This window comes from Simochromis diagramma, unplaced genomic scaffold (assembly GCF_900408965.1).
Source record: "Simochromis diagramma unplaced genomic scaffold, fSimDia1.1 OVJJ01000317.1, whole genome shotgun sequence".
Lineage (NCBI taxonomy): Eukaryota > Metazoa > Chordata > Actinopteri > Cichliformes > Cichlidae > Simochromis > Simochromis diagramma.
Window position 1 is genome coordinate 2,866,964 of NW_024386994.1, and position 25,045 is coordinate 2,892,008.

The following is a 25,045-nucleotide window of genomic DNA, read 5'->3' on the forward strand; positions in this document are numbered from 1 at the left end:
GACATTCAAAAACAAAACAAAAACAAATCAGCCACCAATATAGCCACCTTTCTTTGCAAGGACACTCAAAAGCCTGCCATCCATGGATTCTGTCAGTGTTTTGTTCTGTTCACCATCAACATTGCGTGCAGCAGCAACCACAGCCTCCCAGACACTGTTCAGAGAGGTGTACTGTTTTCCCTCCTTGTAAATCTCACATTTGATGATGGACCACAGGTTCTCAATGGGGTTCAGATCAGGTGAACAAGGTGGCCATGTCATTAGTTTTTCTTCTTTTATACCCTTTCTTGCCAGCCACGCTGTGGAGTACTTGGACGCGTGTGATGGAGCATTGTCCTGCATGAAAATCATGTTGTTCTTGAAGGATGCAGACTTCTTCCTGTACCACTGCTTGAAGAAGGTGTCTTCCAGAAACTGGCAGTAGGACTGGGAGTTGAGCTTGACTCCATCCTCAACCCGAAAAGGCCCCACAAGCTCATCTTTGATGATACCAGCCCAAACCAGTACTCCACCTCCACCTTGCTGGCGTCTGAGTCGGACTGGAGCTCTCTGCCCTTTACCAATCCAGCCACGGGCCCATCCATCTGGCCCATCAAGACTCACTCTCATTTCATCAGTCCATAAAACCTTAGAAAAACCAGTCTTGAGATATTTCTTGGCCCAGTCTTGACGTTTCAGCTTGTGTGCCTTGTTCAGTGGTGGTCGTCTTTCAGCTTTTCTTACCTTGGCCATGTCTCTGAGTATTGCACACCTTGTGCTTTTGGGCACTCCAGTGATGTTGCAGCTCTGAAATATGGCCAAACTGGTGGCAAGTGGCATCTTGGCAGCTGCACGCTTGACTTTTCTCAGTTCATGGGCAGTTATTTTGCGCCTTGGTTTTTCCACACGCTTCTTGCGACCCTGTTGACTATTTTGAATGAAACGCTTGATTGTTCGATGATCACGCTTCAGAAGCTTTGCAATTTTGAGACTGCTGCATCCCTCTGCAAGATATCTCACTATTTTTGACTTTTCTGAGCCTGTCAAGTCCTTCTTTTGACCCATTTTGCCAAAGGAAAGGACGTTGCCTAATATTTATGCACACCTGATATAGGGTGTTGATGTCATTAGACCACACCCCTTCTCATTACAGAGATGCACATCACCTAATATGCTTAATTGGTAGTAGGCTTTGGAGCCTATACAGCTTGGAGTAAGACAACATGCATGAAGAGGATGATGTGGACAAAATACTCATTTGCCTAATAATTCTGCACTCCCTGTAGACACTGACACAGGCCTCTGTCCTAAAACTTACCATGTTTCTTTTATTGCTTAAATTTGAACACTAGACCAAAAGCACAAAGCAAAGTTGAAGAAAAGACCAAAAGAGATTTCGAAGAATCAACACAGAAACTGTACTGTAGAAAGATGCACAGGTAGAAATGGAGGCTACAAGCCTCCTGACTGCTCATCACTTTGTAGTCTGTTGAAGATCTGTCTCTGGCAGCTGGGCTGGGGTCTGCATACACTCACATTTAACATCCTTCATTAGCTTTGTGTTTGCATACTGTCTGTTTTACCGTCTGCTTTACCATTATGTTTGGGGCAATACAAATATAAATAATGTACCTGTCTTCACTTCTCTGAAGTTGGCTGATATAGCCTCAAAGTTATATCACGATATTTCAAGAAAAACTGCGATAGTGATATTTTGGATAGGGAAAAAAAGCTTAAGTTTTATTGATACTTGCAGGCAACAATGTTTTAACAGCATTATAAGTGTAAATGAAAGCCATTTTTATCCAGTGAGCTGCTGTCACTGATGACAGACTACCTAATTTAAAGTGAAACTGGGTGCTAGAAACAGCAGCGTTATGGTGCAATAGTAGTGACACACCATGTCAAATCTAACCAAAATTTAGTCTAGCTACTGTCCTTGGAATATTTAAGTAAATGTATATAATAACTGCCTTACACTTTAGTTTAACAATAGTTAAATTAAGTTAACCCTGTAACTTGTCAAGAGCTGCACAGTGTTGTCACATCATAGAACTAAAAATATTTTCTACCTGGGATTTTGTGTCATGGGTCCACAGCTGGTTAAAGCGCTGCTATTCCACTGTGCAACTGCACCAGCAATTTCATTCATTCGCTCTTCACATGTAGTGCAGCCAGTGAATGGTGGAACGATGCTCTGTGGAATCATTTGTTTGGATTGCACATCTCCACAAATGACTAGCATCTCCTTCGTAGCTTGATTGTACTCAAATGTGTGTTTTAGCCTCAAGTGGTTGAATAAGTTTGTTGCTTCCACCTTCAGCGGGTAAAGTTTTTTCTGCATATTGTGCAAAGTACTGTGTTTTGTTGGAGGTTATTGAAGTAGCTCCCTTTTTACTAAATTGTCACCGTAGACTGACGAGCGGCTCTTTAACATGTCCCGGCTTGTCTCATTGTTGCACGCACAAGGGAACATAAACCCATGGGGTTGCCATAGCAATAATATTGTGATATAACATTTTTATATGATGTAAAAAAAAAAGTATACTTATACTAGTATTTTCACAGACTGTATGATGTGGCACAGCCCTAGTGTACAGGAGAGGTGTCTTTTTTACTTTTTTATATTGCATATTGTGTAGCTAATTGAAGAAACTTTGTAATGAAAATTGTAATGATATTTTCCAGTAGTGCATTACATTACTACACTGCCAGAAAATATAATTTGACACGCACTTCATGACATGTGTTTTTCAATTAGATCACTGTTGTAGAATTTGTTGAATTTCCCTCACCAAAACTGAACCAACAACTTCTTGGGTGGTCTGTATGAAATAAATTGAGTACCATATAATTACTGTATAAATAATTTGAATTAGTTTAGTTCAGGCCTAGCATAAAACGGTTAGCTACAGCCGTCTATGTCAGGACACGTCAGTCGAACCCGCCACAATCCAACCCAGATCCAAGTATAAAAAACTCACATTTATCACACTTACATTTGATATTCATTCATTCATTCATTCATTTATCACATATTACATAGACTGTACAAAAAAATCCATCTAAGATCCATGCCTGTTTTACAAACAATGGCTGAACAGGCTCAGGCTGAAGCAGTGCTTATATTTATGCCTGGCCTATATTCTCATCATTAAAGATACTCTACCCTAAAATCAACAAACAAAATAGCAACAATATTCTCACATGTAACTCAAATATATTTGTAGATTCCTTTGAAGGCCACAAATAAATTGCACATTTTTATGCACATATCAACATCATTCACAACAACAATTTTTTTTTTCAGTAAAATTACTCAATTTTTGCAAAGGCCAAAAATATTTTCGGTATCAGACTGTGAACAGCATGTTTGCAAGTTGAACATTTTAGCATTTGAGGTTGCTGCTTGCATTGCGTAACTGCATCAGACTTACTTGAAGAATCATGTACACGTATGACATTTACTACGTTTTTAGAGGGAGCATCTTGTAGTGGATGGTTTACTGCCCAGCAGGAGACACCTAATATATCTCGTTTTTTTCCCACTTCTTAAAGCAATTTTCACTCACTATCTTAAAGCATTTACGGTTGTTGTTGGACAAAATTGTAGGCGCAACATTTGATTTTAGTGGTCACTTATACTCAGCAGCATTGTGAGCTCTTCTATTCAGCTAAATGAATGAAATGCATTAGGACTGAAGTGAACACAACCACACAACCTTTGAAAGCTGTCTTGCCTACACTCTTTCTTCTGTCCTTATTGACAGGAAAGCTGTGAACACTAATATCACTTCCTTTTTATTTCTTTTTACTGAAAATTACAGCCAAACGTAGCACAGCGTGGGATTTTTCTAATACTTAGAATGTAAATTATAACTTTGTTAAGATACAGTGCAGCCATTTAATGTCACTAATAGACAGCACATTTCACACACAAAGTGAGAGCGGTCTAATTGGGTCAAAAAATTACATATATACCATATTTGAGGCTCCTTTTAAACACACTGTGGACAGGTTTTGCTTGTTTCCGTTACAATTCTCATACTAACCTGATGATTACAAAATCTTAGCTGCAGACACAATTGTATTATTTTACATGTGAACATAGGATTGGTACACACTAATCTGGACGTAACAATACTAAAGCTTCCCTCAGTGTTAAAAAGATATTTCCTGTTTGCTGTTAGATATCTCACAAAAATACTTTTCCATGTTAAAAAAAAGCCGTACTATTCCAGTTGTTCGCCAGATGAAAGGGACATTTTGAGCTTTCTAACATTTACTGACATAAACTTCTGTTTTTTATGTGACTTGAATACAAATGGTAGAAGAACTGCAGGAGTTTTGCCACAGTGTGATGCTGCCATGGATCGTCGAGCTTGCAGCTATTCTGAGTTTTGCATATTGCTGTTACCACAGGGGAGCCGAATACAAAATGTATATTTGCCTCCTTTGTTATAATAAACCCACTGAAAGTAAGTTTAAAACAAAAACAATGCTTCAGTATATACCTCTCAAAGTCAGAGAGGGATTGTTGAAATGAATTAAAGCGGGTGTTTGTGTGTAAAATATGCTAGAATGCGTGTTTCTATGTAAAGACTCCATTCAACTACACCACTCTTGGGTGGGATAGACACACCAAGCCTCCCATTCAGTGAGACCTCACAGCAACACACACTCGTGCTCATTCAGTCCCAATTAGACCCCACACACCCCCGTGAAACAGGGCTGGAACGGTAGCCCCAGTAATGACCAGATCGTTATAGGAGAGAGCAAAGTGGTGAGGGCAGAGAGGCCGAACAAGGGAGGTGGACTGGGGATAATGAGAGGTTGCATGAGGACAGGGAAGGAAATAGATGGGGTGGAGTGTTAGAGCATGGCTGTTTTATTTATTGACACAATGTACAAAGTAAAGGAAATCATTTGATTTATGTCCCCACATGCTGGCGTACATATGCAGAATAAACCATTACTGTTGTTCTTTTGTAAATCATTCAGTGTTAAAACTTGAGCACGTGTCATAAAATCAACAACTTACTGAATTCCCGTTTTTATGCCCAAATCTGAGACGACACACTGGACGTCTCTGAGAAGCACTAAAAGTCATTTTTCTGTTCAGGAAGTAAATAACTATAATTTGGCATCTTAGTCAAGAAAACACAACAATAAGCTTTGCTAATGTTTGCTGCTTTTTTGTTAATTCTTTTTTGTTAATCATGGATATCAACAACAATTATATTTCAGCATTAAAATCATTTTCATGAGAAATTTGTTAATCACTGTTCTAGTATATGGATCCGTTCTTAAGCAAACAGCGATCTAGATTATTGTTAAATGGAAAGGTCAAAGTTTTGTTTAAGCAGTAGAGAAGCTAGCTACTCCTTATGGTTAGCACATCGGAAACTATACACAATAAGGAGTTCAAATGATTTTAAATAATTTGGAGCTTGAGTGATGTTTTAGCGGTAGTCAAGTGCAGGTGAACCTTATACATCTGTAAGGATCAATGTCACAGAGAGCTCTTTGAGGAAACCTCTGAGTTCTTGTCAGTATATTTTAAAGAGGAGCAATAGAAACCGGAAGCATCTCACAACAGACCAGTCTTTCAGAAATAAAAAGTTAAGAGGAATGTTAAAGCTTTAAGAAATAATGAGTGGTTGCAGTTTTTAAGAAATAACTACCTTAAATGTTTCTGAAACAATGAGTCAGTTGATTATTTTTAATATGATAAATAGTAAGTAAAGTCTTTATAAGAACATTAGCCTTAGCAGTGAAAAGGAGGTGCACGCATTGAGGCAAAAGGACTGAACCGAATCCTTGACCATTCAGGATGATTCCAAAGTGGGATCTTCAAGTGATGGAGATGGGATTGTTCTGTGACCAGAAATAAGGTTTATATTTTTTAAGTAATCAGAGACTGACTAGTGTTTAAGCAATAAGACGTCAAGTATTAATGTATAAGAAATGTCTAAAAGCAGGGAGGTGTAATGAATTTAAGCCTGAAGAAGACGGGATTACATTTGAGCAAAAAAGGGATTAAGGATATTTATAGGTTAAAAGTTATGAAGACAGTCTTTAAGCTGAAAGAAACCTCAAACAGCGTTGAGCAAATAACAGTTAGAGTACGGATAGACTCTAAGCACAAGGAGGGTAGAATAATTTAAGCAACAAGGAGCAAGTTTTTAATCAATAAACACTGAAGTTATAAGGAGTCAGTGTGAGCGTCTATATATAATAAGCAGGAAAGGAACAGACTGCCACAGTGACGAAGAAGGAAGATAAAAACTTAAGAAATCAGGACCAAAGATGATTTTTAAACATTAAGTTTAAAGTGATTGTAGTTTGGATAGTTTTATTTGTTTTATTTGATCACCCATCTAGTGTTAGGGTTAGTGTTTGGTAATGATAGTTACATTAAGCTCAGATATCTGTCTACATAGTCAAGGATTTAGAATATGTAGGGACATCAAAATAGTTCATGTTTAAAACTAAAAGTTATGAAGGTCTCCAAGCAAAAAGGGACTTCCAATGGCATTAAGCAATTATGTGTATGGGTAGTTTTATGAACTAGCAGGTAGAGTGCCTCAAGGTAGAAAGCAATAAGGTTGGGATAAATTTTAAGGCTCAAGCAGAGTTTGATTTATGAGTATGGCATTTGTATTTATATGAGCAATTGTGTTGTTTGCTCTCTGTGTTTCCGCGGTCGTGTGGCACTTCAAACACGATCCTGTTATCTCACACCGCGCATAATCTTAGAGTCAAACAAACACGTTCATATAAAATTAGGCTATTTTGTTACCAGTCATGCATAATGAATGCAGAGAGAAAGAAAGGGAAAACGACGGGAAAACGAGGCAGAAAATGAGAGGGGTCAACTGAAGTCCAAAAGGCTTAAGGCTGAAAGAAAGGGATGTGGCAAATGGAAGAGAAGAGGACTGTTACGAGAGAAAAAGGGAGAGCCCGCAGTGGGAAAACAAGGACAATGGCCGTGTTTGTGTCGTCTTTGTCACTGTGGCATTTCGGAGGACAGAGGGGCCGTCTGTGTGTATTCGCTTCCCCATCCACTCAATTTGTGGAATTGATCCGCTCCCTAATAGTGAGCAAAACAAAATAAAAAAGAAAGAAAGTCCGCCTAATCCAACCACTATTTATAACACAGATGGGAGAGAGGAGAGGGATACAATTTAACAGTAGAAGTGCTCCAAAAGCCTGCGATGAAGAGATGAGAAAAAGATAGAGGAGGACAAATGAAGTGGAACAAAGACAGAATAAGGAAGACTCGGTGCAGTTGGAGTAAAAACAAGAAGCTTGAGCGTGTTGGGCTTCCAGCCATATGAGGGGCTTTCGAAATAGAGTCTCCCAGCAAGAGGCCAGCCAGCTGCAGATTAAGATGGAGGCAGGAATGGGAGGGAAAAACGATAAAAGAAAGGAGATATCAGGCAAAATGGAGATCAGAAGGAGGACAAGAGAGTGACTGCTGCTGGAGGAAGTGAAGTGTGAATGGAAAGAATTTGAGCTAGATTGATCAACAGGATGTTTGTGGTGGTAAAAAGTGAGAGGCGGAGAAGACGAAGGAGGGGCAGAGAGTGATATATGGGCAGGGAGAGAGAAAATGAGCGAGTCCTTATGTTTCTGGAGATGTTGTTGAGTGTAATAAGAGCTGGTTGTTGGAAGACAGGCCAGGGCGCGGCTATTCTTATTCCCAGCGGCCCTACTCATCTTTCCTCTCCTGCTCCCTCTGCTCCTTTTTTACCTCGCCCACTCCTAATCTGCCAACGGAGAGAAGAAGCACTGCTGTCTGATTTGGGAAAGGGAAAGTGGTTGCAGGAGGTGTTGAGCTCAAAAAGAGCAAGCGGACAAGCCGCTCGGCACATTGCCACTTTTTTTTTATTGTTTGGGGGTTTTTTTTGGTGATCTAAAGTGCTGACTCTAGATTATGAATCAGGTTTCATGGAATTATATCCAGTATAATATCTCTGATATTATCCAGTGTCAGATAAAATACTGCGGTTGAGTCCAATACCTTCGAGCACAAGCTGTTTGCTTATTTTTTAGGAAATATGGTTTGTTGATCTGATCTTTGGAAGCATATTGAGCTGTGAGGTGGGCGTTTGCTTGCTGTCGCAGGCAGTGAATTTGGTGTAGACAGAGTACAAACAGTACAAGAGCAAGGATCATCTAAACTTCATGCTGGTCCCTGCAGTCCCGGTGTTATAAGCTCGGGCAGACGGAGAGAACACTTTGGTGTGTGTGTGTGTGTTCGAGTGTGACTCTTCAGCCTGCACACAAACACAGTGAGGGCGAACCTTCCTGTAATTGTCTGCGCCGACAAGCAAATCAAATTTAGCTTAATGTAAAGCGATACAGCGCTAGACGACTGCTGAGCTGCACTGCAGTGTTGTTGTTTGTACTCGTGCCTCACTGGGCTGAGTAGTTTCTGTCATTGCATGAATCTTCTCCGTTATGCACTAAATGTAAAGTGTTAGATAGACGCACTGACGTTATTAAATGCTTTCAAATGTGTTTAAACAGCTGCTTTAGAAGTATTAAAATAGAACTGCTGACTTGAAAGGCAGCACAATAATATATCATCTTAAGATCCTCATGGAGCACTTTTTAAAAAGGCTCTGTCTCAGTGTGCCTCCTGCACAATTCATATTTTTTGATAAGATAGATTTACTTATCTAACGTATCTGGGAACACTTAAATGCAGCCATAAAAGAAGAGATCAAATAACGTGTAATCATATTATAGTAGAAACAATAAAGTGAGTCTGACATTGATATTAAACTGAGGTATTCTAGTAGAGTAGCTTTGCATAGCTGACATTTCAAAGCATTCTTTTATATACATATATATGTATTTATGTGTGTACATGCACTGAAAATATAATCAAACGGTGCAATATCCCTGATGTGAAACAAGATGTTTGGCCCTCCACTCATATTGGACACATTTCAGTCGACTTTGCTTCAATTGGCTGCCCATCACAAACAGAGGGTATGAACACCAGGTGGGCGGGGTTTTTGTGCTCACAGCTATATGCCTGAGATGATCATGTAAGGGACCGTGTGGGAATTAGAGCCAGTTTCATGCAACAAGCAATTTCATGGGCGTTTCTTGTTATTTCAAGACAAATAAAGCAGATAGAATTTCTGAATCTGATTAAGTGCGTTTGTGTTGTTAGAGCTTTTCACTTTAATATTAAATATGAGATCCAAACAGATGCCAGTGCAGGTGAGAGAGGTCATCATGAGGCTGAAAAACCAAAAGAAACCAAGACTTTAAAGATCGCACAAGACAACTAAAGTGAGTGATCACATAACTTCACAGCTTTTTATCAAGGCAAGAAGACACCCTGGGAGGCAGGGTACAAATGAAGAAGTAGCAGAATGATGGGAAGAGGAAAATATGGAGAAAGGTCGTGATCTTAAACATGCCACATTATTTCTCAGACATGGTGGAGACAGTATTGATGATGTGACTGCTGATAGAAGCAGCAGGAGCAGCTCTGAAGTGTAGACGGCTATACTCTCAGCTCAGATTCACCCAAATGCTGCAAAACTGAGTGGACAGCGCTTCACAGTGTTAGTCGATGATGACCCATCGCATACTGCGAAAGCTACCCAAGCAAGACAAAGAAACTGGGTATTCTTCAAGTTAGTCAGCTGATCTCAACCAAACAAAATATGATTTTTAGTTATTAAATACAAAACTGATTGACACAACTGCACACGTACTAGTGAGACTAAAGGAATATGTAACAAAGTAACAAACAGATTTAAATGTAGAAAAGAAAGTAACTAAAGACAGAACCATGGCAGTTAGATGTTCGTACACTGACTTTAATATCTGGAACTTTGGCCATCTTTAATGTGAGCAGGACATATATGACAGAATATTAAGAAAGGACTCACATGTCTGCTTGTTTCTCCTGCACTGAGCAAGAAATGTTCAGCGTGTGAGGAGTCAGTGTTATAAGTTAACTATGTGCCAGAACACAGATAATTGGTTATTGTATTTCTGACACAAATCCACAAATTATTAAGGTGGTCTGACCAACCACCTTAATAAAATGCCTCGACTTTCCTCGTTTCACTGCAGAAGTTGTTGGTCCTCACAAGCGTTATCATACCAGACCGCAGACACGCACGTCCCAGATGCAATCAGCGTGGCCTTTGCCTTGATCCATTGTGCTCTAACGATTAAGCCTTACACCCCTGCTCGGTGGGTCAGCTCTGCTGCTTTGCATCTCATCACAGCCCATTCATCACCGCACGTCTGTCTCCACCTCCAGCAGCCCTCTGTGACATCAGCTTGCTACTGACCTCCCACCGAATCACGTGCACGCTCATCTCATTCAAAACAAACTGCCTCACAGTAAAGAAGACCACGCATACTCCCATCAGAAATGATGAAGGCCAGACGGACAGCAGGTTAAAACTCTGTTCTTAGAATTACACAAATAAACATAAGGGGTGAAATTAAATACAAACAACACAACATATGAACTGAAAAGCTTTTTTCTATTCCAAGAGGTAACCCTTCCACTTCTAGGCTTCATCAATACAAATCCTAACAAGTAAAGTTTATATGCTATGCATTTTAAATACGCCATCATTTAAAAAAAAAGGATACTCACACTCTTATTTCCCACTATTTCCCAATATCTCACCCATACTTTTTCAGTATTTGACGTTACTTTCTCAGGTACTCTTTATCCTTCAGTTGATCCCTTTTTTTCAGTTATTGTTCAGTAATTGCCTTCCCTTTTGTTTTGTTGCTTGTTAACACCAGTGTCCAGGAAACTCTGTGGATGGATGCACCTTTTTCTGCTTTTCTTCCAAGTCCAGCTGAGGAGTTTTCCTGCTGTTTTGCTTTAGTGGACAGGGGTCTGTATAAGAACAACTTCACCGCTCTCTCTTTCAAGTTACAGATACATAAGGGTGTGGCAATTTAGAAAAAATCTGGCCTGTTTCAAAAAGGACGTTTTTGATGTACAAATGAATCTTTTGAATATGCAACCTTGACTCACTGTGGTGCCTTGCATTTTGGATTCTAGCAAAAGACGCACTTTTAGTTTTCAGCGAGTGTTTTCTCATTGAGGAAGCTTCTTTGCATATTCAGAGTGAAGATTTATCCCAGAATATATTTAGCACCATAATTTGGGGAAATACAGTAAATTCACATATATGTGTATTTGTTAAAAAAAGGCCTGACCTGCACACTGAAGATAAGCTTTCAGAAATAATTCCAGTCCATCATGACTGAAATTACAGAGCTCAGAATTAAAGAAATATGCCCTGATGTGTTCTCTCCATTACCCTGTAGCAATATTTCCACTACTCTGTAACCTTTCTGTTAATTGGAACACTAACACAAAGGGCCTCTGCGTATTTGCACACAGATGACAGCTCATCGTTTTGCTGCGAGCAATTTCACTATTATTACGATTTGGAACCTGAGTGTAAAAGGCCAAAAATTTATCTCCACCTCATGCGCTCGTGCGTGCACGCTCGCTGGTCACACACTCTTTTGGAAGTTGAAATGGTGGAAAAACGCATTAAGTGAAGCCTGCATGGAAGAATTGAAAATGTTAATTCATAGTACATTCTGTATGATTTCCTCTTCCCGAGTTGTCGCTTCGCCCCAATGTGATTCAATATCTTTTTAATTATGGCTTTTGAAAGGAGAGGGCCCTACACTCACCATCTCTCCATGCTCAGGTCAACATATGGGAAGATGATATCGCACTGTTCTGTTACAAAGTGAAATATGCTTTTGAAAGCATAGCCTCTGCTTCTGTGGCTCAAAGGGGAGAATCTACCAAGTCGCGATGCAGTTGATTCTTGGGTTAGTCCTACTTTTTTATTCCCCCCACCGAAAAAATCAACAGCTAAAATATTCATGCAGACCTTTAAATCCGAAGGCACTTCATCTTTCCAGATCCTGTCGGAAATAAGCGCATGTCAGAGTTTCCCCTCCCTCTCAGCAGGCTGTGTCAGTGTTTACTGTCAGCAAACATCAATTCCCATAAAATCAGCGGCCGACGGTGACGCACAGAGCGTGGCCGACTGCGCTCCATCCCCATGACTAATCACTCATTTGATGATGCAGTGGAAAGGAAGCCGTTTGTCTCCATCGGGGGACCAGGGGGTGGTGTCTCCGAGGGCCGTGGTGGACAGCGTGCTAAACTGGAATGCTCGACACAAGTTTAGGCCTAATCGTCTCATTGTCTCCGTTCTGCTTGAAAGGATCAGCAGCCGTGCTAAGCTCCTCGGGGTACCAGCACTCAGCTGCTCTCTGCCATCTTGCTTTGTCTTCGCTGCTGTTGTTTGTGTTTACTGAGCCGAGCAGTGTTTTTTTTTTCTGTTATTAGATTTCATTCGTCTTGTTGAATTTGTGTTTTAGTTAATTGTCGTTTAACCTGTGCATCGTGGCATCCTTCATAGTAACTTTTGGCCTTGGAGTGAATATGCATTTCTTTTTATCAGTAATAATTGAAATATGGATTTTAAGTCAGGATAGGTTCGATGGCACGCCCGTCCATGTGCGCGCATGGACTGTTTGAAGTGCGAGAGCAGCACAAAGTGATGCCTGCCAGACATGTTCCTATGTTCATGTTCATGTTTGAGTGTTCTGTTGCCCTTACTCGCCTGTATTCAAGTTGTCTGGGATCATCGGATGCCTCGGATTTATTGAAAGAACTTAGACGTATCCAGCACAAACATGGCTGCCTGATGTTTGTTTTGGGCTCCAGAGCGAGCTCTGACAACATTTCCGCGGCTGAGCAGATTATGTTACAGTGTCGTGCGTTTTTCACTATAGCCGAGTACAACTTTGGCAGCTGAGGCGGTATGCTGACTTTAAAGCTTGGCGAGGGAGCGTAGGAGAGGAGCGGGGGGGTTGGTGCAGAGGACCTTCCAGTATAAAGGTGAAGAGGTCGGTGTACAGGTGTGCAGTGGAGGGCACAGACTCGTGGAAGCGAGCCAGCACTGATCCTTTCTCTATCTCATATTCTGTCCCAACTAACTAGCAACATATTCCAGTATTCTGTGAGGTATTTCACTGCTATAGGATGCAAGGGACAGTTTCTGCCTTCAAGTCGCAGGGTTTAGCTGTCCCGTGAGAATGGATATTGATCTACGGTCGCCCGGGGAAAAATAGCAGGTGGAGGTGTGTGTATTTATGTTAATGAGAGATGGTGCAAGAACTGCACACTTTGAGAGTCATATAGTTGTCAGGATATTGAGTTTCTCCCCTTCTACGTCCCTCAGGACTTTGGAAAATTATTTATAACTTGTTTATATTCATCCGAGACCAAATACTAGGCCTGCTGAAGATATAATATATCATGCGGTGGTTAGGCTTGAAAATGTTGCTCTTGAGCTCCCAAAATTTGTATGAGCGGACTTCAGTGGCTGCTCAGTAAGACAGATATTGTCCCGCTTTTATCAGTATATTAATTATCCTACCAGGGGAGAGAGGATACTTACAAAGAGGGGGTATCCAAAACCCACTGGAGGGGGGAATAAAATGATGACTCTACATGACGAGGAGTCGACATGGATGACTTGAAAGAAGTGTAAATGTAAAAATACCTCAGTAAATTGGCCTGCTTCTGATTCCAAATGTTGGGAAAGTGGAAGGCGATTCTTAGTGATGTATCACACCGTCTTTATCGTGAATATATCTTAACACCATCACGATGCAGGTGCAGGTATCAGCTTTGTAGACGTCTTGTAGCCAGTAATCGTTTATACATAGTAGCAGAAATCTGTTGAACAAAGGCAGGTGATGTGATACTTTGTGTGTTGAGCTGGCACACTGGACTTCTTCTTCTTTAATAAAAAAGTAATAATGTGCTTTACTATATGTTCCTTTAATAAAACAGTAAATTTGAAAATTCACGGGTAACACGATTAGTAATATTTTAGCGTTAAAAATATAATTTCAGTTAAAGAGCTTGCACATACTGGTGGAAAAACCCTTACTGTTCATTTAGATCAGCTGTGGCCCAAACCTTACACTGGGTGGGTGGTGTAATAGATTTGTTAAGCACTGTATGATACTCAGTATGTCAGATAAAAAATGAAAGGAGGAGCTGGACAGGAGTTGGGTTGCAAAGTGGCTTGGAGATACACAACATGTGTGGGCAGGCTAAAGTGGGTAGAATTGCTCACCCTATTCACGTCTGGATGCACAGACAAATAACACTTGAGCCATCAGCTGTTGGTTAACATTGGGATCAGTGAATCTACTGGATTTGAACTCAATATGACTTTGCAGGCTATCTGAACTAACGCCATAACTGATTTGTTCATAGTTTATTTGGAATGACTGAAGGAATCCTGTTAGTAAATTAGTAGGAAATTTCAGCATTATCTCAAAAATCTAGGTTTTATATCCAGACACGTAAAACCTATTGACACTCACATTTTTAATGTTTGATATCCCACTCTGCCTTTAGTGATTTGCTCCACCTGAAGCCTGTAACAAGTCCCAAAAGTCAGCAAAAAATTTATTTTTCCATCTGTTCACTTGGTAAAAAAAAATCTTGCGCCCTTGTTACAGTCGACTACTATACAGCCGTCTAACAACTACTTGTTTCAGAGAACTGAACATGGCAACCCAACAGCTGCCTGAGAAATTTCATTAAAAACGAAAACATCTTTGATCAGGTAGTTTACATATGCTGGACAGCTTAGCGTCCTGCCATGAAATTGGCTGCACACAAAAAAATTAAAATAAACTTTGTAGTTTTTTGCAAAATTCATGTCCCGTTTACAGCATCATCATTTTGAGATTTGGCTCGAGCACGCACGTGATGTCGTAGCTGCATGTGTTCTTTCGGTTCAGCAACTTTTTGAAGACTCTGTTTCTTGTTTCTTATCCTTGGCTCTGTATTTCGGCTGCTGCGTGGATTCAAAGTGACAATGCAGATTGTGTCTTTGAACGCAGACATCAACTCGTAGTAAATGGATACACGGGCCTCTCTTTAAAGATGCACTGTCTGCCTTCATCTTCAACTTTCCTTTTCGTGCCGTTCTCTGTCAGCTAATTTGTTAGTTTACAGTGAAAGCAAAGTTGCGGTGTGGTGTGTGTTGCTGCGTACACACCGAAGGGCCAAAACCTGCTGAGATCTTAAAGGACGGGTTTGGCCCTGTCCTTGAGTTTGACATCTTTTAGACTGTTAAGCTGTCAGCCTGCATTTGAGGTGCTGAAACATCAAATATTCAAGGTTCTCAGTTTTTGTACAAAAATGACTACAATAACCGCGAAGACAAGACCCTCATCATTTATTCCACAATGACATAAAAGCAAATGTTACGTTATTAAGAGATTTTTCAAGTATTTGCCATGACCATACAGGGAGAGAGTTTCAAATAATTACGTCCATGTTTGTGAAAACCAAAGACATGCAGTAAGTGGGTTTAGGTTAATTGGGGATTCTTAACAAGTGTGAGGGAGAGATGGTCAGTGCGTCAGCCCTGCGACAGACTGATGATCTGTCCAGGGTGCACCTTGCCTCTCACCCTATGGTAGCTAGGATAGGCTTCAGCCCCACCGCAGCCCTGATAAGGATAAGCGGAACAGAATGGATGGATGGATGGATGGTTTCGCCAATATCGGCCTGCCAAGTGCTAAACTTCGAGCAAAGCGTTGAGCAGAGACCTCTCTCCCATATGCCGTCAAACCCTCTGTTTACAAGGGAAGGCCAATCAGATAAAAACTGCCATAAAGGGAGCGAGGCCCTGAAAAGAGCAGGCTGTTAATACATTTTATTTCAGAGGGAAAGCTGGAGTGCTGCGCCCTCTACTCTAGCAGAGTCTAAGATTAAAAATAGAGGTTAAAATAAGCAAAAGGTCCCTCTAATGCTAAATCATTTGTATGTGAAGTTGAAAAGCTACAAACTAATAATAAGCTAAAAGTAAAACACAGAAAGTCTTACTTTTGATATGAGATGGATCAGCTGTGGAAAAAGGGGAAAAAATAGAAACTTGGAACTTTTTACTTTTTTCCCTTGAAATATTAAATGAAAATTACTATTTTTTTTAAAGATATTTGCAAGAAAAAGTTTTTACTATGGTCTGAAATACACATATAATCATTTGGAATTATACACCAGCTGTAGGTGGTTACTTACATAACTCACTGAGGGCTTATACGGAAAAAGTATTACAAATCATATGAAAAATATCAAATGCTGTTAAACAGCTGTGGCCTATAGCTGTTATCAGATTAAGGCAGTTGAGCAAAACGTTTATGATTTTGTTCCCTGTTGAAATGGAAATATTTACATACTTTAGCAGAGATGGAGCACACACTTCTGAAAAGCCATGAAACAAAGCGCGAGTAAACCTCAGTCGGTCGCCCCGTACAGTGGCTGTGTTGACCTGTTTTATAAATCTACTCCGTTTAATTCTTTTAGTCGAACATGCAAACGTTAGTGTAAAACAAATGAGTCAGCTTTAAGCCCCTCCTTTAGCTCATGCCTGTGTGAGAGTATTCACCATCTGCCCATTATAAACATGGACGTTAAGGATTTGTCGAGGCTTTGTATGTATACGTGGACACTATCCCATTTCCCCAGCTGCCTCCATGGTATGGGACATTCTGTTGTCGTGCAGCACCTGTTCACATTGTCAACAAAATAACTGAAGAGAAACAAATTATGCAAAAAGTAATTTTAAAGCATGATTGCACACTTTGATGAATGATTGAATTTTTTTCAACCCACATGTGGTTCAAGTATGGAAGCTGAGGGTGGAGAGCTAACCACCAGCCCATTTGTGGGCATCGCACGCTAAGCTTTAGTTGTGGTAGAAACACAACCAAGCCAGCGGCAGAGAAAGAGAGAGAAAGAGAGGAGAGCTTGTTACCCTTGAGGGCCTCGGTCCTATCAGTCACTGTGCCACAACGATTCGCCCTGTAACTGATCCGTGGACGCCGAGTCTACAGGTCAACTGTGACAGTCTGCTTTGTGCGTGTGTGTGTGTGTGTGTTTGCATCTTGTGGGTTTGTGTGCGTGTGCATCTGCATTTTGTCCCTCGATGCCGGGGGCTGTCGCTCTTCATCCGCTGCAGCAGAATGCAGAAACATGCATGTAGGAGGTGCGCATGTGGTCATTCGCTGCTAATGAAATGACATGCAGGTAGAAGCACGGTGAAGGGCATCATGGGGTTAGGCATGCAGGACAGCAATATGTTGCCACAGCAACAGTCAATGAGACTTTGTCCAAGTGAGAGAGGGAGAGGCAGGAGAGGCGGAAACAAATCAAAGTGGAGCAGTTGCCATAGCGACTTCTCCATTGCAACTGCCTGTGAATTTCTCTCTCGCCGGTGTGAGTGTGTCTGCCTGACTGATGCGCTGGTTTTAGCGCCATAGCTCTGTATGGATGTGTCTGTGACACCCTAGTCTATCACTGGAGATTTACGGTGCTACATTTGCAGCCACCTTACATACGTCTGTGTACTTAACACAGCATCTACATATATATAAGCAGCTTTCAAAGAGAGCCGCACGCCCTCCATCTCTCCTGCCTTCTATAATAGATGCAGTAGTGGTTATTTATGTGGTTATTCGCCACTACTGTTTGCTCATATCCTCAGGCCTGCACGCACACACACTCGCAGACACACAAACAGAAGCCAACAGGGGCTGTCACTGTGCCACTCCTCTGAGTCTTCTGTGCCATATGCTACCGTAGGCTCCTGGCAGGCAGGAGCGACGCTGCTCACAGTCAGCTAGGAGACTGGTTCAAAGGCCAACGAGGGCCCATCGGGGACCGTCCTATGTGCATGCACAGCGCTGCAGGGGAGGGCGTATGCTGAAAACTCTCAGGACTGACATTGGATGCTTTCTGAAATGAGCTGCATGAGTTTCTTAGTGGAGGATGCCAGAATGTATCATCATAGCTTCCCTGAGCAACCATAGAGTTTAAAGGGCACCTGTTATGCTCATTTTCAGCTTCATATTTTTATAATTAGACTCCACTGGAGTAGCTTTAAGTGTTTTATGGTTCAGAATAGCCTTTATTCATCTTTTACCAGGTCTTGGTGCAACCTGTCAGTTCATCCAGTGTCTGAAACTAACCATTTTTGCTACCTTTCCAACATTCCTCTGATTGGCTACCCTTTACAAACAAAAGATCTGAACAGAAAGTGGGTGGGGTCAAAGAAGTGTTCTGTTTGGGAGGCAGGCCTCAAGCTAGTGGTAGAGAAATCACTGTGTCATTGTTTGTATTTTTTGTTTAATATGAGCATCCACCACTGTAACAGTATATTATATGTATATATCATCATATATTATATATAAGAGAAAATAAGGAAATAAATAACACAGTAGGTCTACATTAACTGAATACCTTCAGCTTGCCTCAGAAATTCATGTTTACAATATATTGCAGAGAATATGTTTTTAAGTACTTGTTTTCACATTTTTAAGCATTATTATTTAAGTTAGTGTTGTCCAGGCAACACTAGTTTAAATCCATCCATCCATTTGTGTCCGCTTATCCTTTTCAGGGTCGCAGGGGGCGCTGGAGCCTATCCCAGCTGTCATAGGGCGAGAGGCGGGGTACACCCTGGACAGGTCGCCAGTCTGTCGCAGGGCTAACACACAGGGACAGACAACCATTCGCACTCACACTCACACCTAGTGGCAATTAACCTATCCCCACAACTTAGTTTAAATCACTATAGCTAATAATAGACAGATCCTGCCTCCAGTTTGCACATTTATACTTATTTTCAGTAAAATTAATACAGAAAACTTTACGGGAAGCAACTCTGGAGCTAAACTTTGTTTTCTAATGTTCTTGCGTAACATTTTCATGGGTAACTTTTTAGCTATCTTTCCATTTTTCACCTCCAGGCGGGACCCACCAACAATTTGTGCCAGTGCAAAATGATAGTGTCCAAGAAAACTGTGTTCTTCTAGAGATTCCACACAGGGGAGTTGACCTAGAAATAGGTTTCTATAGCTGTCTCTGCAGCTCAAGGCGACTTGAAATTTGCATTTATGGGGGTTCCGAGTTCCGAGGTGCAAAATAAAATGAGGAAATTATGGAAATTTATTGCACACATGATATATTGAGAGCCAGTGGCCTTTTATTTTGTGTTGATTGCGCACTGAATGCTCTTCAGAGGGGAGTATACAGACATCAGCTCCACTCCTTTGGGGCCCGGCTTTGATATGTTTCCTAGTGTCATCCTGGTACCTTCTTTTTTACCTTCTGTATGTTGTGCCACATTGCTTTGAGTGTGTTTACTAGAGAGTGGCTGTTTGCACAGTGTTAAACATCTCTTCTCTGCAGCAGAGAGCTCTTTGGGGTGAACTCTGACACCAACACGTTGAGCTACCCCATCATAAGAGCTGTTGTGCAGATATTCTGTGAATTTATCTGGACATTCTCTGTTGAAACTAATTGCCTCAGGCTGCCATCAGTTTTCAGTTGCACACACAGATGCTTTTGCACTGCGCTAGGAATTGCATCAGTTTTAGTCAATCTGGGCCTCAGTGTGAAGTAAAGACTGATGCACGACAGGCTCTAATGTGAAGCACTACAGTAGCTGGTAATTTTCTTCAAGCCTTTTTTTTCTCGCTTTAATCACCAGGAAACATTTGACAAGATTCTCACGGTGGCGCCTCTCGTTACTGCCTGTTGTTAGAATCATTGGCTGAAATCTAAATGAGCTCAAGCCCATTTTTAAAGGTTGGCATCCAGCCGCAGGAAGTAATGCAGCACTGATCCAGTGCTGTGTTTTCATCACGCTGCAGTTTGTTCCATATACTATGGTCTAACACAATGTCTAATCATAACTGTGAATGCAGTCATTGACTTTTTGTTCTTTCACACTCTGTTTTTCCCTGTTTGTGCATGTAGATATCCGTGACCGCAGGAAGAAGCCGGTGATGCTGTTTATTCACGGCGGCTCCTACATGGAAGGCACAGGAAACATGTTTGATGCCAGCGTCCTCGCCGCCTACGGCAACGTGATCGTGGTAACCATGAACTACAGGCTCGGCGTGCTCGGTGAGTGGCCCTCATGACTTTTTCATGCTAACAGATTTGCACCAACAAATAGATTCGATTTATATTCCATATCTCCCCAAACGCTGAGCTAAAAGAACGTTTCTTCTTTTCTCTAAACTGAGTCGATGATGGGTGACATGAATAGAATCCATCATTGTAATGACAACCAGTCCAGGGCCTGATCGTTACAGCTCACTTGCTTATAGATTTCCCCTCACTGTCTAAACACCGATTGTGTAATTCTTTAATTTTCTTTGAATACTGATGGCCTTTTTTTGTTTGTTTTGTTTTTTGTTTTTTACAAAACTTTTGCATTGTAAACCCTTTCCTGGAAACAGGGGGAGCTGAGATGAAGACACTAGCCAGACTCGTTCAGCTGAAACACACCAGAAAGGAAGTTTGGCTTGTCTTTACCCAGTTTGCAGTGTGAATAAAAAGAAATAAAAAATGTTACAATTCAAGCTTAGTTTCCATGGTATCCCTTGGTGATGGTGCCAGGATAGATCACGATCATTGTGGATTAATCTGGTATCTAGAAAAACAGAGTCGCAGGGGGTGCTGGAGCTTATCCCAGCTGTCATAGGGCGAGAGGCGGGGTACACCCTGGACAGGTCACCAGTCTGTTAAAGGGCTAACACACAGAGACAGACAACCATTCGCTCTCACATTCACACCTATGGGCAATTTGGATTGATCAGTTAACCTATCCCCACTAACTGCATGTCTTTAGACTGTGGGAGGAAGCCGGAGTACCCGGAGGGAACCCACATAAGAACATGTAAACTCCACACAGAAAGACCCCGGCCTAGTGGTGGAATTGAACTCAGAACCTTCTTGCTGTGCGGCAACAGTGCTAACCACCATCCCACCGTGCATCATGGTCCCTTTTCTCATAAAATAGAAGAACACAGAATAAGTAGAATGAAGAGCAGGTAGAAGAGAAGGTAGATATGGTTTTGCAATGTATTAATCAGAAGAATTTTACTTTCAAAAATGTGGTTGAAGACATATATGGAGCCATAATCAACAGTGACTTATTTTAAGTTGGGAGGAATGAAGCACATGGCTTCATATGCACTAGATTTCTCCTAAAATTTAAAAAAAAAAATCTTACCTTAAATCGTGTCTAGATTTGTCTACATAATTGTTTCCCAACCACTGTGGATAGGTGTGCCATGAGAAATAATCAGGTGTGCCGTGGAAGATTATCTGGTTCAACCTGATTAGTAACGGGCAGATTGATTACTTTCTCTTCCACTAGAGGGCAGTACAACTACCTGCTCTCATTAAATGGGTTGCCAACTGCCAATAAAACAGAAGAAGACGAAGAAGAAATTACATAATAGTCATGCTGTGAGTGAGACGACAAAGCGTGTAATAAATAAATAGATAAATATTTGAAAAGAAAACGTAGTCAATCTGACCTGGATCCTGGAGAAAATTCCGACCCAGATGAAGCCCTGGCATGAGTAGTGGTCAAAAGAAAGCAAAAAAAGTATACTGGGGACAAACCAAACCAATTCCACTGTGCCTGGTGCGCAGGGGGAAAATGATCAATATCCTTTTTGTGACATTTTTGTTTGGTGGTGTGCCGTGTGATTTTTCTAATGTGAAATATGTGCCGTGGCTCCAAAAGGTTGGGAAACACTGGTCTACATAGAGTTAAAGTTGAAGTGCTGCGAAAAACTGTTTACACCCTTCCTGACTTCTTTTTTTCTTTTTTTTTTTGCTTATTTATTATCCTTGCGGCACTATGTTAATAAGTAATTGCCCTCTAAACCTAATAACTGGTTGTGCCATCCTTGGCATCAACAGCTGCAATTATGTATTTGTGATAACCGGCAGTGAATCTTTCACAGTGCTTTGGAGGAAATTTGGCCCACTCTTCTTTGTAGAATTGTTATAATTCAGACTGAAAAGTATTAACAGACTGCTTAAGGTGATACCAAAGCATCTTATTTTGTTTGGTTTCTTTTTGAGCTATTCAGAGGTGGACTTGGATAACCCAAATGCAACCAACACCTTCAGAGCACAATGATGGTTGGACATTGTCCTTCAGAATTTCCTGATACAGAGCAGAATTCATGTTTCCCTCAATTATGGCAAGTCTAACAGGTCCCGAGGCAACAAAACAGCCCAAGACCGTTACACTACCACCATGTTTGACTGCTGGTGTGATTCTTGTAGCATCATGAACTCTGAACTTGACTGAGGCAAGTGAAGCCTGCAGGTCTTTAAGTATTGTTCTGTGTTATTTTGTGACCTGATGAGTCATCAGTAGACTCTTGGAGGAATCTTGGTAGGCCAGTCACTTCAATACTGGAGTCCTAAAGCCTTAGAAATGGCTCTTTTCAGACTGATAATAAAAGTATGTCAGCTTTTTCATTATGTGGTGGCATGATTTGTTGCTTTGTGAGATCTTTTAGCTTACTTACTTAATTCTTGTGCTCTTGTCACCATACATCCTGTTTTTTTATTTGGCCACTGAGTCCTGCATTGCCAGGAAGTCTATTAAACATAGGAGTGGAAGAAGAGAACAAGCATGCAAATCATATACAGATGTGGCATTTTTACTGACGTGGAAATGCACCTCACAATTCCTCATTTTAACTGCACGCCCTCGCCCAGAACCTCCAACTTTCAGATGACTGTTTTGCAGATGTATAATTCATTCCACAGAGAGTAGGCATTGTAAAAAAAAAAATAAAAAAAAACCTTTGCGGAGTATTTTGGTAGGGGAAGGTTTGGTTATGATGCACTTTTGAGCTGTTAGTACCAGCGGCAGCACTGAGGGAAAGTGAGGGATTTGGAAAGTGGTTAAAGTGGCTTTACAGGCCCGGTGTAGCACGCTGTAACCTGTCTGCTCAGTTCACTGTGAGATCTGCCAGCACACTATTGTCTGCCACCTCAGCTCTCCAGCACGAGCGCGTCATCCCTTTTTTGAAAATACACTCGACTTCTCCTCTTTGTTACCGCACTCTGTCTCGCTCCACTGAGACCAAGTAATTTAGCTTGGAGAGGAGGAACATGCCTCTAAGGAGGCAGGTGCTAACTAAAGGAAACTAAGTGCTTTAGATATTTCATTAGCCGAAGAGAGAGCGGGCTCCTGGAAGCTGTTTTAAAATAGGCAGCCTGGCTTTGATTTGTTTTGTTTCTTTCTTAAAGGATGTTGCTGTGTTGTTTTTGGAGCATTTAAACCGCCTTTACTGCGGTGACACATTTTCATTTGCATGCAATTACCTAAAGTGTTTGCTTTTCAGTGCTTCCCTATTGAATTCATCAGCATTTTTTGCTACAGTGAATAACAGAATGCAATATGAAATATCTATTAAAGGACTGTTAAAAGGCCTTTTTGTTGCTTTTGTTATTGTTGATTGCTGCTATCTATAAAAGTGTAATTCTTCTCATCAAGTTAATTGTTACAGAAAAGTGCTGGTAACGAGTTTGTTACTTTGTTAAGAGTGACAGTTTTAGCCAAAATCTAGCCGCTGTGGTTTAGAGTCAGCGCTAGTGTCATTCTCCTCCTAAAAGTGCTGCCACCAGGGTTGTGGAGCTGTAATTAGCTCCAATTAGCTTGCAGGTGAAGTGGTGCTCATTAGCAGCCGGCACACACTTGTTATCATACAGAATATTGTGAATACTACTGCAATGCCATGGCTATCCTGAGTGCTATCACGCTAGCTAACCTGACTGACACAACTGTAAAAGTGTGAAAAAGGTATTTTCTTTTTTTTCTTCTGTCAAATTGAAATGATTGAGAAAAACATGGGAGCATGCTAGTATTTCTCATGGCACCAGGTAGTTTATTTCATGTTTACAACATTTAATAGAGAGGAAGCACCAAATCACAGTTAGCTTTACTTTACTCATCTTACCTCTGTTAGTCCTGAATTTGTGTCTGGAGGTAGTCGAATATCATCTGAACAGCTAAACTCATTGTAAATTACAGTATATTTGCCATATCCTTTATTCCCTTTGAAACTCATGTAGTTATTTGAGCTATTTTTATAGCTTTAACAGCTAATGGCAACAGCAGGCTACTGAGTAAAATGTTGAAGAAGTAAAAGTACACTGTCACTGTTAATACAGGAACTAAGAGGGTAAAAGCAGCAAGGCCCTGCTAAACAAATGTACTTGATTTCCTTGACTTCCTTAGAAGTGCATCAAGAGTGAGGCTCACTATAAAAGAAAAATTTGGCAGCTTGTTGTTAAGCGCATTCAGGTTTGTGTTACCACAATGCCACAGAGGAACCTTATCAACAGTTGTTATTGCCCATCAGTCTGTGTGTCTGTTACGTGGCATTAATGATCAAAGCAAGCAAACATGTGAGAGATTGATAAAGTCATACAGAAAGCAGTTACTAAATAAAAGCAGCTTTTCAATCATTGTGTGTACTTTTGTTTAACCATGGCTGTATATTAGCCAGCTTAATGCTTATATTTTTGTGTATGTATGAAAAAAAATCCACAGTGCTTAGGACCAGCAGTGGATCAGTTTAGACCAGATGGGCCACCAAGCTTGTAATAGACTGGCAGAAACCCTGTTTCTGAAAGGAAAAGCAATTCTAGCAAAGTTCCAGGTTAGATGAACTTGGGAATAGAAAGCAAAGGCTAGTTTCCTGTTTTTCTCAACATAACAAGGGGATTGGTAACTTTTCAGGCATTAGGTTTCTACCTCCAGACTAAAACCTGGCTACACTGTTGGCTTGTTAACTTGTTAATTCGTGCTCCCAGCGCTCTTTGATTTGTTTTTATCAGTAAGATGTAAATAGTTTTTTTATATGTGGTCAACGACAGCGTCAAATATCTGTTAGTACTCTTATAGAGCAATGCTGTATGATAGTTCTGCATACTGAGGATATTCATAGTGCTGTTTCATGCCAGCTTGAACCTGGTGCGTTGACTTTTAGATGAAAGTAATCCTGTACAAAAGACATTTAAATGTGTGGATTACAAATGTAGTTTTCAAAGATGATAAAAATAAGTCAGGTGTCGCAGCGGCATTAGATTCTCCCAGAGTATCAC

General features: G+C 40.9%; 1 protein-coding gene across 4 annotated transcripts in view; it reads left to right on the top strand.

Annotated features, from left to right (window-relative positions):
• The window catches only part of LOC120739103 (neuroligin-2-like), a 247,508-nt gene that overhangs the window by 145,664 nt on the left and 76,799 nt on the right, over window positions 1-25,045 (top strand). For 3 of the 4 annotated variants that reach the window (XM_040040765.1, XM_040040768.1, XM_040040766.1), the window contains one exon: window positions 19,871-20,020. In XM_040040765.1, the coding sequence (XP_039896699.1) occupies window positions 19,871-20,020 (150 nt within the window). Of the gene's footprint in view, window positions 1-1,164; window positions 12,265-19,870; window positions 20,021-25,045 lie in introns of those variants that run through there. The other variant, XM_040040769.1, reaches the window with a different exon arrangement.